General features: G+C 48.0%; 1 protein-coding gene across 1 annotated transcript in view; it reads left to right on the forward strand.

The window, feature by feature from the left end:
* PRMT8 (protein arginine methyltransferase 8) overlaps window positions 1–14,379 on the forward strand; it is a 99,573-nt gene that overhangs the window by 45,055 nt on the left and 40,139 nt on the right. Inside the window, exons 3-4 of the mRNA XM_007967259.3 lie at window positions 6,897–7,052; window positions 10,623–10,686. Of these exons, the coding sequence (XP_007965450.1) occupies window positions 6,897–7,052; window positions 10,623–10,686 (220 nt within the window). The remainder of the gene's footprint in view (window positions 1–6,896; window positions 7,053–10,622; window positions 10,687–14,379) is intronic.

The raw sequence follows: 14,379 nt of genomic DNA on the forward strand, positions 1-14,379 counted from the left end.
AGTAAAAGATCTGTGAGTCATAGATCACATTCCTGTCCTGGGAGAGTGCTTAGCAGCCTTCTCATCATGAAATACTTCTGAACATCTAGCTTAAATCCCTGCTGCCGCTGCTATAGACCATCTCATAGGTCCTTTAATGCAGGAACAGCTAGGTAACTTTCCTTCCCCGCCGCGGTCTCCTTTTACCAGTTTCCCAGATCATCTGTTTTCAGTTTCCCAGATCATCTGCATGAAGGGAGGTGGGGGGCACGTGGAAGAACTTTTAACACTGTTCTTTGCAGAGAGAAGGCCTGCCCAGTTCTTGTTATCAAGCACCAGGGATCTCTGTTCCATGCCAGACGGATGGTGGTGATGCCCTTGCCTCCTTGGTCTGGGCAAGACCCATATTTCTCTGTCCATCTGGAGCCACGCTGGTTATTTGGCAGTCTTCTCCCCATCATTAACAAGACGCTCACACAGTGGGGAGCAGCACCACTGGCCTGCTGATTAATAGCCATCAGTGAGTGTTGAGGAAACACGGTGCGGATGGACTGGGTTTGATTAGTCTGTAAATACAAACAAGAAGTGCTGAGTACAGGGGACTGTTGGGGCTGGAGAGACAGCAGGGGGTGACTCTGGACATTTCTGTTCTCATCTCATGGTTCCATTCATGGCTCCAACATGTTCCCAGCCTCCAGAGGGCAGGGGCCAGCGAGAGGAAGACCCTGGCCTTCCAATTTAGGCCTCTCTGAGAAGAATGGAATCTTGAACAGGAGCTGAAGTGGAAGATGTGTGCTTCCTGAGGCCAACACCTAGAGAGGAGGTGGTAGGCTCCATGAACCCCCAGATCCCAGCTCTGAAATCTCAGCCTCTCTAACAGTCGGCGCTGGGCTTGGTGCCTCAGCCACGAGAAGAATTTGCCAATGCGGCTGTCCCTCCAGCACCCTGAGCTCTGGGTGCCAGTCCCACTCCCAGCCGGCTCCCTTCCTTTGACGCTCTTGCTGCAGGTTCTGTTGAAACAGACTCTTCTGGGCCTCATTTCCCAACAATTCGTCAAGGGGCCATCATGTATTCAATAGGTAGGAAAGCTGGGACACACATGAATCCACAGCTAGAGGCTGGGAACTGTCCGCAACAGGATGGCATGTTCCTGTCTGAAGTGTCTTGGGAGTTCTTTGGGTTATTCTCCCAGGAAGGGGAGAGAGGATCTCTTCTTTTGGCAAGTCAGGGAGGGGAAGCCTTGCTAAGTCACAACTTCTGTTCTCCCAGAACTTGTACCTTCCAACCTAACTCCTGGGGTCTGGGACCTTCAGGAAAGGAGAATCGGCCAAAAAGGCGACAAAGGCAATCAACTAAAGGGTGGCCACTGGGGGGCCTTCCCATTAGCAAACATAGGCTCTGTTAGGTTTTGAAGGGAAGGCAAGGGTTAAAGAAAGACACACCCACAGAAAGAGTGCAGTTCGACAGCAAATGCAGGCTTTATGTACAGCCTAAAATCTATAGAAGTGGGAACTGGCCTAATGTCAGAGCTCCCCGCTACTTACAGGCTAGGGGTACTTACAGGTATGGGCGGGAGGGGTCTGGGCAGTATGGCTCTCTGCCCGGCAAGATATTAAAGTGTTCCCATGATGAGGCGGTCCTGGCCCTTGTTCTGGCAGAATGTCGTCGTAGTGTTCCTTGGACCTTTGTCCAGCAAGATACGATAGGGATGTTTCTTTAGTTGGGCCTTTGTCTGCCTTGCAGTCAAGTGGTTAGGCAGGATGTCTCTTGTGGCCCGAACCCCCGTGAAATGTTTCACTTTGACCAAGGTCTGCAAAATAGCTGGGAGCTTACAAAATGGTGCAGTTTGGACGAACAGGTACTCAGCCAATCCACTTCCATCCACTAAAGGCAGTTCAGACTTGTAATTGTGGTTGTGATTGAAACATCTCTGCAGCCTTTGTCGTTATTTTGCCTCCATTCCCTGCTCACTTCAGCTATTTCCTTGCATGGATGAAGAAAAGGGTTGTAGTTATCACAAAGAGCCAGAACTAGCATTTTTGTGAGACTTACTACATTTGTGTAATCATCATAACAAACCCTAGGAAGCAGGCCATGTTATTACCAGTTTCCAGATGAGGGAACTGAGGCACAGACAGCTGAAAGCTGGTCTGGGTCAGAGAGCTCACAAACAGTGGAGGTGTGATCTGAATGCAGGAATCTGGGACTTGAAAGCTCTAGAGTCTGTGTGTTTAACCCCTGTGCTGCATGATTTTCTGGCTTACTGAGCACCTGTTACGTGCCATGCCCCATGCCTGGTTCTGGATATACCATCTGTCTTTTTGTCTTTGGTCCGAGATCTCCTAAAGGGAAAGGCTTCAGCTCACCTTCAAAGTATGTAAAGCCAGAATTGAACTCAATCCAGCCAAACCCTCACCTTATTCAACTTCTAATAAGATCAAAGACATCAGTCCCAGGGCAGCACAGGAAGTGATGGCTGGGTTTCAGAATGGTTCTTGCCTCCTTTTCACCATCCGTATCTCACCTGAATCTCCTCTGTGACACCCTAACTGGGAGCATAAGAGAAAGCGAATTTGGGAAATGTAGCAACACCTGGCTAAGGTGACACGTTACAAAGCCTCCCAAGGTGGTACACAGAAACTCCAGAAACCACGAAGTCAAACCTACAGAACTAAAGGAAGAAAAAGGCAAATCCCCAGTCATAGTTGAATATTTTTAACACTTCTCTCTTGGTAAGTGATCACACAAATGCACACACACACACACAAAACCCAGTAAGAATGTAGAAAATTTGAATAATGCAATCAAACAACATGAGCTAATTGACATTTTTAGAACATTTCATCCCCAAACTACAGAAGACGTGTTCTTTTCAAGTGCACGTGGGAACATTCACTAGATAGATCCTCTGCTGGGTCACAAAACAAAGATTAAATCATGCAGAGTATGTTTTTTGATCACAACGATTTGAATTAGAAACTGAAAACAATCAACTATCCAGAAAATCTCCAAATAACTGGAAAGTAGGCAGCACTCTGCTAAATAGCCCATGGGTCAGAGAAGAGGTCACAGAAGGAAAGAGAAACTATCCCAAACGAAATGATAGTGAAAATACAACATATTAAAATTAGGGGGCGGAAATTCAAGCAATATTTAGAGGGAAAATTATAGCTTCAAATGCTTATGGGGAAAAAAAAGGCATAAAATCAATGATCAAAGCTTCTACCTTATGAAGCTAGAGAAAGAATAAATCAAACTCAAGTAAGTTGAAGAAAGGAAATAATTAAGATGAAAGCAGAAGTCAATGAAATAGTAACCAAACAGTGGAGAAAATCAACAAAGCCAAAAGTTGCCTTTTGAAAAGGCTAATTAAATTGATAATATCTAGCTAGATTAATCAAGAAAAAAAGAGAAAACACAAATTGTAATACCATAAATGGAAGCAAGGACCTCATGACGATCATGCAGATACTCAACAGGCAATGGGAGAATATTATGACAATGTCATGCTGATAAATTTGACATTTTACATAAAATGGATACATGCCTTGAAAAAATACCTTGTCAAAACCAACATAAAATGCATTGAAAACTAAAATAGCCCTTTACTAATTAGGGAAATTGAATTCATATAAAACTTCCTATAAGAGAACTCCAGGCATATATGGTTTTACTGGTGAATTATAGTAAACATTTAAAGAAGAAATATACTTAACACAAACTTTTGCAGAAAATATATGAGCAGAGAACACTTCCTAACTTATGTGATGAGCCCAGTATAACTTCAATTATGAAAGAAAAGGTAAGACAAAGTTACAGATCCATGTTTCTCATAATTATGAATATGCAACAAAATATTAGCAAAAAATAACCCAGCAATATTTTAAAAGGGTATACATCATGACAAACTGTTCATTTAACATTAAAAACCGATCTGTGAAGTTCACCCCATTAACAAAATAAAGGAGAAAAGTCATATACCATCTAAATAAATGAAAAAGCATGTGACAAAATTAAATACCAATTCATGATAAAATCTCTCACCAAGTTAAAAATAGAAGGGAACTTCTTCAGTCTGATAACAGACATTTATAGAAAGTCTAAATTATACTTAATGGATATATTATTGGAACAAAGGAAGGATGTCTGTCCTCTGTAATTCTATTCAACATTTTACTGGCAGTCTTTGCCAGGGCAATAAAGCAAGAGGAAAGAACCAAAAAGTAAAAGGCATACAGATAGGAAAAAAGAAGTGAAATTGTCTTTATTCACAAGTGACAAGATTTCTTACATAGAAAAATAAAGAAATCTAAAAAAAAAACCCTACTGGAATTAATAAGTGAAGGGAGCAAGGCTGCAAAATACAAGGTCATGTATACACCAACCCATTGCAAAACAAAAATTTTTAAACACCATATGCAGTATCACAAAATACAGTAGTTGAATGGGGCCAGGCGTGGTGGCTCACATCTGTAATCCCAGCACTTTGGGAGGCCAAGGTGGGCAGATTGCTTGAGCCCAGGAGTTCAAGACCGGCCTGAGCAACATGGTAAAACACCATCTCTACCCCCAAAATACAAAAATTAGTCAGTCTCATAACCCGGTCTCAAAATAAATAAAAAGATAAAATTTTTTTGAAAAACTAAATAAAACAACTTAATGGAAATGTAAGACCTTTATACCAAAATCTATACAACATTCCAGAGATAAATGAAAGATCTACATAAATGGAGAGCTGCAATATGTTCTTGGATTATAAAACTCAAAATTGCTAAGATGTCAGTTCTCCCCAAATTGATCTATAGATTTAATGCAATTCTGATAGATGCCAGGAGGCTATTCTGTATGAATTAATAAGTTGATTCTAAAATTTATACGGAAATGCAAAGGGCCTACAAAAACAAAAATAATCTTGTTAAAGAACTACATTGGCAGACTCTCACTATTTTATTTCAAAGTTAATAAAAAGGTGCAGCAGTCAAGTCAGTGTTGACTTTGTATATCAGCGGAATAGATCAGAGAGACCACACATGTGGAGTCAATTGATTTTTGGTAAAGGTGACAAGGTAATCAATGGAGGAAATGGTGCTTGGACCATTTATTTGCAAGAAAAAATGAGCTCACACCCCTAACTTACAGTATACACAAAAATTAATTTGACGTGTAAAAGCCACAGCCATAAAGCCTCTGGTAAGAAACAAAGGAGAGTGTCTTTGTGACTTGGGTAGACAAAGATCAGATAGGGCACAGAAAGCACCAATCATAAATGAAAAAATGGAAAAACTGGTCTTTATCAAAATTAAAAACCGCTTTTTAAAAAAAAGAAAAAAATCAAAATGAAAAGGCAAATCTCAGATTGGGAGAAGACATTCACAATATATATGCAGTATGTCTGATGAAGGACTGGCTTCCAGAATGTATAAACTCCTGCAATTCAGTAAGAACAAGACAAACAGCTCAAGACAAAAATGAACAGAGGACTTGAATAGGCACTTCACAAAAGATGATATATATGAATAGCCAATAAGCACATGAAAAAAAAATTATCTACTTCAATAATCATCAGGGAAATGCAATTAAAACTGCAATGAGACATCAGTTTGCATCCACTGGAATGGCTAAATTAAAAGATGGATAATGCTAAGTTGGCTGGCTGTGAAGCACCTTGAACTCTCTCACATTGTTGGTTGGAGTGTAAAATGGTACAACTAGTTTGGAAAACTCTTTGGCAATTTCTTACAAAATTAAACGTGTACCTACCCTAAGACCCAGCAAACTTACTTCTAGGTGTCTACTCAAGGGAAATGAAAACATATCCTTTGCTATTATGAATAAATAGCAAACAACTGGAAGCAATCCTGATATCCCACAAACAAGTGAATGGAAAAATACATTGTGGTATGGTCATACAATGGAATACCATACAACAACAATAAGAAAAGAACAAATCTCGGATCTGTGTAATAGCATACATGAATCTCAAAAAATTTTTGTTGCACAATTTATATAAAGTTCTAAAATAGGCAGAAGGAAGCTTTGGTGATAGAAATCAGATCATTTGTCATCTTGGGAGAAGCTGAAGATTGACTACAAAAGGGCATGAAGGACTTTCTGGGGTTATAGAAATGTTCTAGACTTTGGTTATGGTGGTGCTTACACAGGTGTACATTTGTCAAAGCCCTTTTACTGATCCAGAAGCTTAAAACCTGGGCTTTTTGTTGTGTGCAAATTATACTTTAATAGTGTTGATTTCTAAAAAAAAAAAAAAAATCACCCCAATACTTTCCATGATGAATTAGTTAAAAGCGTTTGCTGATACGTTGAATGGCCAAAGATCCCTACCTCACTACCATACACAGAATGGTATGGTATACATGTATGGTATACCATACATCTTCTCCTTGGGTCAGAGTCCATTGTAACAAGTAACCTTGTTTCTCTCTCACTAAAAATCCCTTATGCTGGACAGAGAAACACATTTTCTAGTCTTAAAAAAAAAAAAAAAGGCAAACAAAACAAAATATACACTCACAAAAACCTCTTTGAATGACTTGTTCAATGACAATTCTCTCACCATGACAGAAAGTTCTGCTTCAGGTTTAACTTAAATCTCTTATGCTGTGTTGTACTGATCTTTCCTTTGGTCCTTTAGTAAATTGGAGCTTTCCTGGGTCTGGACATGAGTTTCTCTTCTAATGGTGCACAGCTAGCTTTCTGAGTAGAGTTTTAAGGCAGGGGAAGTTTGGAATGATGCTGGTAGCACCTGGCCCAGCTACCCCACTGCTGTCCTCTGTGGCTCTGCCTGATGATATTATTGGGTCTCCTGAAGGGTCACCAGGGGTGGTCCAGGGGCCCATAGCCATGGTGTACTTCCAGGTATCTTGAGTTCACTGATATTTCTTTTCCCTCCACCACAGGAAATGCTGAAGGACGAGGTGCGGACGCTCACTTACCGGAACTCCATGTACCACAACAAGCACGTGTTCAAGGACAAAGTGGTACTGGACGTGGGGAGTGGTACTGGGATCCTTTCCATGTTCGCTGCCAAGGCAGGGGCCAAGAAGGTGTTTGGGGTGAGCACGCCACTTCCTCCCACACACTGGCCTCCACAGAGCCAGCCCCTCACCCTCTGCCTCCACCTGCCCTCCTAGAAGTACAAAATTTGGTCTATCTCTTTTGCTGGGGTCACACTTTTGAGGAGTAGAAGAAATCAGGTGTGACGCTCAGGAAGGAGGGCAGGCTGCCTGTGCCCTGCACATGGCTCCTGGATCCTTGTGACCACTGACATTTGCGGAGGAATTGTGGCTTTCCTGAGGCCATTCCAATGTCATCATGACCTTTCAGTGCTTAGCCCCAAGGTCAGCTTCAGAGGCAGTGCAGGTGGTTACATGGGGGAGCTCTGGTTTGAGTCTCTGCATTTCCATTCACTAGGTGTATGACCTTGGACTATTCACTTCCCTGTACCTCACTTTTTTTCCATCTATAAAATGAGCATAATAGCAGTCCCTTGCCCATAGGGTGCTTGTGAGGATTAAACGAGTTTAATACACATGTGAACTGCTTAAAACAGTGCCCAGCATATGGCAAATGCTGGGCGTTTATTATTATCGTTGAGATGGGGCCCTAGAGATAATGGGAAAATCTCCTTCTTGTTTTCTTTAAAAGGCAAATTGGTCGGTAAACTTAAATTCTGTTGCTTTGGCTGTGGCAGCATTTCCAGGCTAGATGTGGAGGCTGACCCTCTGGGAAGCCTCCTACCTATCCCCCTGCTCTCCCAAGGCAGCTTTGCACAGCCTGATGACAGAGGGCCTGGGAGGGTCCAGAGCTGGAAAGAAACTAAAAAAGAAGAGCTGCGAGATGCTGGCTGACATTTGAAAAATGCAGTGGGCCCAGGGCTGGAGCACAAGCATTCATCTTGGTCAAAATGAAAGGCAAACCACAATGAGATTCCCAGCCTGCATGTGAGCGGCCCATTTGCAGAGGCCGCAGTGACCTGAGCAGCATTCAGCGGGTCTTTGCTCCCATGCATTTGGTTGAGCCATCCCATAGCCAGCCCTGGGGACTCCCCCACCCACTGACTCCCAGGTTGGCTAGATCCCCCTAAATCCCCCCTGGCCACCTGCTGCCTCCAGGGGCCTGCTCCTAAGTCGCCCAGCAGGGCAGCATTCCTCCTCCAAGCCTGACTTGGAAAACCCTTGGGCCACGACTGCCGAGGGTCTTCTGGAAGCTTGGGCTGCCCTCAAGCTGCCTCCGGTGCAACTTTGACCAGGAAAAGCTGTGACGTTCTCAGCCGAGGCACTTGCTGAGGGCAGGGACCCACCCGGATGCCGTAGGTCATGTCATCAACACCGGTATAACTGCTGGTTCTCTAGGATGGAGACCTCGGGCAAGGGTCTTAGTGAGGTCACAGGGCATCAGAGCTGGGCTTGAGGCCTCTGGTGACCCCCACGTGCTTTCTTTCCCAGCACGGAGGCCCCGTCTCAGCGCCGGCCTTGGTGGGGGACAGGGCTGAGCATGGTGTCCCTGGCGCCTGAGTCATCCGGGGGCTCCAGCCAAGGAGCTGTCAGAAGGAGGCTCCCACTTGGCGCCTTCCAGCTGCGGTGACTTGGCGCGATCTGTCTGCCTCCCGCCCTTTTCTCTAACAGCTCTTTTATAAATGGCTCCACCACATTTAGCTGGGCTCCTTTCCGGATGGCTCATTTCACAGTTTCTCCTGTTCCAGACCCCCTTCCACCCACTGCTGTCCTCCAGTGGGGAGATGAGATGGCGGGAGAGAGAGACAGAGAGAGAGGGAGGGAGGAAGACCATCGTCCCAGAGTGGAGACGGGCACAGAGAAAGAGACAGATGTGACAAGAGCAATGGAGAGGAGAGAGAGAGAGAGAAAGGTGCAGAGAAAAGCTAGAGAAATGGGAGAGGGGCCTGGAAAAGCAGAAAGAAGACAAAGTAGAAAGCACAAAAGAAAAGAATCGGCAGAGGCGGGCAGATCACCTGAGGTCAGGAGTTCAAGACCAGCCTGGCCAACATGGCGAAACCCTGTCTCTACTAAAAATACAAAAATTAGCCGGGCATGGTGGCGGGCGCCTGTAATTCCAGCTACTTGGGAGACTGAGGCTGGAGAATCGCTTGAACCCGGGAGGCGGAGGTTGCAGTGAGTCCAGATTGCGCCATTGCACTTCAGCCTGGGCAGCAAAGCGAGACTTTGTCTCAAAAAAAAAAAAAAAAAATCAGGAAAGTGAAGAGAGGTGGTAAAGACAGAAGAGGGAAGAAATGGAAGAGGAGAAGATGGAAGAAAGGAAAACAAGGCGGGAAGGACTCCGCCCCGCACTCTGAGGGTTGAGCAAGCTTCGGCTGAGTTCACCCTCACACACTCGCGTGCATCGGGGGCTTCAGCTTCTCTCGGGAGGACACTGAGGTGCAGTTAGGAAGGGCAGAGGCCAGGCGTAAATCCGGGCTGCCGGCTCCAGGTCTCATGCTCCTCATCACTCAACGCGGTCACCTCTTGCAAATCAGATGATGACATGGCCAGAGGGGGAGAAGAAGAGGAGGGAATCCCACCCCCACAGACAGTGCGGCCTGAAGGCCCGGGACCTGGCAGCCCGGGAAAGGGCTGGTTCTCCTGGGTCCTGCAGCCTGGCCGGAGTCGGCCTCCTTGGATGCGGCTCTAACCAAGTGACCCCTTCTGACCCCGTAGGTGCTCTCACCCTTCCTCAAGGCGTGGCCAGAGGCGTCAGAAACTCCCTCAGTGCCCCTTTGCGAGTACTTCTCAAGGGAATGGTCCCTGCCCGAGGCCCGGGGGTAGTCTGAGGGGCCCCCAGGTGTGGAGGTGAGTAGAGCCCAGGACCTCAGCACAGGCCAGCCTCCGTAAGAGGGACAGCCCCAGAGGTGAGGACGGCTCTCGGCAGCTGCCCCTCCGTGTCCAGAACCCGTGGCAGTGTGCCTGAGATGCTAACCCTGGGCTGGAGCTTGGCTTCCAACCATTCCCACGAGGGCCTGCACTCAGGGAAGGTCCACTCATCTCTCAAGTACCTTGGCCCTTTCCTTAGGAGGTCTGGAGAGCCTGGAAAGACGTCTGGATTAAAAGGAATAATTTCTTTCAAAGATGAAGCGGCGAGAGCTAATGTGGGGGGTGGGAGGGGAAGAGAAAGATCTTAAACCAGCTGTGAGGTCCTGACCTGGCTTTTTCCAGATGGTCCCGTCCTGGCACGTGGCTCGTTTACCCTGGAAGGGCTGGGCTGCAGTGGGGAGGATCATGTCGAGGGAGGGTCGCCACTCTGGCTTGGATCTGCCTACCTAGGTCCCCCACAGAGTGAGGACGTGCTGCATCCTGCCATTCTCTGCTGGCCAGGAGCATGAGGTCTGCCAGCCCCTTCTAAGTCTCCAGCACAGAGATCAATCCCTCCATCACAGGGGGCGGCTGGATCTCAGGCTTTTCTCAAAGGCAGCCCAATTTCATGGAAAGCCGCTGGCCTGGAGGTGGGAGGGCTGCGTTTCGGTTTTCAATCTGCCGCAAAGTTGTGATGCAGCCGTCGGCAAGTCATCACCCCTGTCTGGGACTCAGTGTCTCTATCCATTGCATCGGTGTTGCTGTGATTTTTTTTTTTTTTTTTTGACCCCTTGCTCCTTTGTCCTGTGCCCTTTCCAGATCGAATGCTCCAGTATTTCTGACTACTCAGAGAAGATCATTAAGGCCAACCACCTGGACAACAGTAAGACCTACCTCTGAGTATTTTCTCCTGGGTGGAGGGGATAGGAGGCTCACACTTGCTTGTTGGGATGGCTCAGCGGGAGGAGCACAGAGCACTTGGACTTGGGGAGGTGGTGCACCCAGCTGAGTCCCCTGCCAGCAGGATTGCGGCCATGGGTGCTGATGTTCCCACCCCCACCAGGCAAGTTAAGGATCACAGCCGTCTCCTCGCGGTTTTTGGCAAGTCCTGCTTGTGGCTAAATCCTGAGTTGCCATACTCTTTGCTTGTCCCCAGCTGTGGGCAACCTATTGCGTTCTGCAAAATGGCCACATTCCTCCTCCTCCTCCTCTTCCTCCTCTTCCCTCTCCATGAGCCCCAGCCCAATCTTTCCCTGCCATCTGCCCGGGGGGCATCCTGGCAGACCCCAGGATGTGGTCCTCCACTGCCCACAAGTCCTGTTACTGCCGGGCTTTTTTGGGAATGAGGCTGCTTTTGGGAGTAGGCCCTTCTTCAGCTGGAGTCTGATTATACAGAGGGGTGTCCCTTCCCTTCCTCCCCTCCCACCTTTCCCATGGACAGTGACATTTCCCAGCCCCTCCTCTCTGGAGCCCATCTTGGAAACAGACCCACAAGGGTCCCTGATCAGGAGACGTCCTTGGAGCTTGCATCTGACAGCAGGATTAGAAGCAGTCCCCGGCCCTGTACTCAGTGCTGGGGAGAACATCGGAAAGGCAGACAGGGTACCAGCTCTGTGCGGGCATCCTGTCCTACTGCGCTGGGGCTGCAGTGAGGCCGGGAGAGGAACTGGCAGGCAGAAAGTTGCAATACAGAGAGACAGCTGGAGCCAGACAGGGCCGGCAGGAGCAGCGGGACAGAGGCCGCCTGCAGCAGAGGACTTGCAAAGGGTCAGCTCCAAAAGACAGAGCTCACTGCAGAGTTCCGAAAGGTGGGAAGGCTGGAGCTGGGAGGGAAGGACGTTCCCTTGAGGGGTCTGGGGCAGGGGAAAAAGAGGCCAGGTTGAGAAGGAATCTGATTTCAGTGTTCCTCCTAAGGGAGCCTGGGCAGGGAGGTCCGGTATGTGGGCTTTGTCAAGTCCCAGGCACCAAGGAGTCAGCTCAGCCTCCCCTGTCTGTGCTGTGTGACCCTCTGCCCTATGGATGCAGCCCTTGCCATGCTCCCTGCTGCTCTGCCAGAATTCCTCTGCCCTCCTAGAGGGTGCCTGCTGCCCTGTCGCCCCTCTGGGTCTGACCTGAGTCCCCAGGCCCAGGTGGTACCTGCCTGCACACACCACTACAAACCTGTGTCCGTGTGGCTTCAGCCCGGCCACCTGTCCTGTCTGGTGCTTGACCCACTTGCCGCAGACTCTTTGCAAAGGCAGGAGCCTTACTGACTCCACAAACTTCTCTGCAAACCACCATGGACCAGGATGTGGGGACAGAGCAGGGAACCAGACAGGTAAAGCCCCTGACCTCATGGAATCCACATTCCATTTAGGGGCAGGGGTTACAGAGAATAAATAAAGAAGCAGACACTCAAAGGAAAAATATCAGGTGGTGATAAGTGCTTTGCAGATCACAAAGTCAGCTGACAGAATGGAGAGAGACCCCATGGCTGCGTTAGGTTAGCTGCTCTCTGAGCAGGTCACAGTGAAGCTCACATCTGAATGACAGGCAGGAGCCAGGCTGACAAAGGTGAGGGGAAGAGAATCTCCGACAGAAGTTACAGCCAGTACAAAGGCCTCTGGGATGGACTGAGCTTGGCATGCCCCAGAAACACAAAGAAGATCATGCCACGTGGCCAGAGCATGGAAACACAGGGATCAGAGAGGGAGGAAGGGACTAGATCACATAGGATTTGTAACCAGGAAAACAAGGTTAGATTTTATGCTCCAGGTGCTGCAGTCTATTGGAGGATTTCAAGCAAGGGAGGTGGCTTCTCTATGGAGGATGGATTGGAATACGTTGCAAGCAGGAAGAGTGTGAGCAGACACACAGGAAGAAGCTATTGCAGTGCTCCAGTGAGAGGGGCTGCAGCAGGGACTGGGGTGGCAGTGGAGATGAAGAGAAGTGACCCCTGTGGGATATGCTTGGAGATGGAGACATAGGACCTGAAGATGGATTGAGTGTGGGGATGAGAAAAAAGAGAGAAGCAAGGATTGTTTTTGACTTGGGCAACTGGGTGGATGGTGGGTGGATGGAGGCAAAGTACTCATAGGGGTGGCAGGAGTGAGAAGGAAATCAAGAGCTCCTTTTTGCATGCGTTAGGTTTGAGATGCCCGTCGGACATCCAGGTAGATGCGTTGAGTGAGACTTGGATATGTGAGTCTAGAATTTCAGGAAGAGCCAGACCAGGAGACCTCCACTTGGGCGTCATCAACCTATAGGTAGTATTTGAAGCCACAGGATGCGGTCACTTAAGGATGGTGTGTAGCTAGAAGAAAGAAATGGGCCAAAGATGGGGCTCTAGGGCACTACAATGCAACATTCAGAGGTCAAGCAGGGGAGAAGAGCGGCAAAGAGGCAGAGAAGATGCAGTTGGTGAGGTTGAAGGGCATTCAGGAGAGAGGAGGACCATGAAGCCCAGGGAGGGGGCAAGCTCAGCTATAGGGAATGTGGAGGGATCAGCTCTGCTAAGAACAAAGAAGTGACCACCATTGACTTTGGCCACATGGAGGTTACCAGTGTTCTTAACAAGCACAGGCTCAATGTGTGGCTGGGAGAGAAATCTATTTAGAGTAAATTCAGGAGAGACTGTGAGGCAAGGACCAGAAACGATGGGAATAGAAAAATGGAACAGTAGCTGTAAAGGAAGGTGGCATCAAGGGAAGAAGTTTTTTGTTTTTTGTTTTTTTTAAGAATAGGAGATATGAAAATGTGATTCACTGGTGTAGTAGAGGGACAGAGAAAAATTGCAGATGCAGGAAAAATAAATTCAGCAGCAAAGGTGTGTGTGTCGGGGGTAGGCTCCAGAGTACTGGTGGAGGGGTGGCCTTTGCCCTGCCTAGGTGGATGGGGGGTCTTTGCTGGCACAGGTGGTGGGGTGTTCTTTGCATTGCAGAGGTGGAGTGGCGGCCTTTGCCTTAGGGTAGGGATAGTTTAGCCGTAGAAGTGGGGGAAAGTGGGGAGTGTGGGTCCAGATGGAGGTGCCAGTGGTGGGAAGCCGCAGTTTTGCTGCTTTCATTTGCTCAGTGAAGAATGAGGCAGTTGCATGTCAAAAAGACAGAAGGTGAAGGGAAGTGAGTCCTGGAATGGGAGGGCAGCAGACAGGCTGGGGGAGTGAGGACTGCTGCGACACCGTCTGATGCCTGTAGAGATGCGTGACCATAGAGGCGCAGTGTGTCCCATCCTCCCTGTTGTGTGATCTTTCTCTTACCGCTCTCAGGAGCTTGGGTGCGGTTGGAGAGGAAGGTTGCCTGGATCAGGGCTTTGCTGGGAGCACGCATCGGAGGGAGAGGGAGCCAGAAGCTGACAACAGTGATGGACCGTGGAATCTAAGCTGGGCCAGGAAGGAAGCGGGGAAGAGCAGTGGTGGTTTTGACAAAGGCTGGGGCACTGGGCAGGCAGCATCTATAGTGGCCACAAGTGGAGCTGTGATCCTGAGGCCCAAGTAGGGGAATGCTGCTCAGACCCCTTGACTTCTGGCTTGGTGTCCAGCCTCTCTTGGCTCACCAAGCAGAGCTGGGTCTCTTCTGCACCCTCCTCAGAGAAATGCTTG

This window comes from Chlorocebus sabaeus, chromosome 11 (genome assembly GCF_047675955.1).
Source record: "Chlorocebus sabaeus isolate Y175 chromosome 11, mChlSab1.0.hap1, whole genome shotgun sequence".
Taxonomy (NCBI): Eukaryota; Metazoa; Chordata; class Mammalia; order Primates; family Cercopithecidae; genus Chlorocebus; species Chlorocebus sabaeus.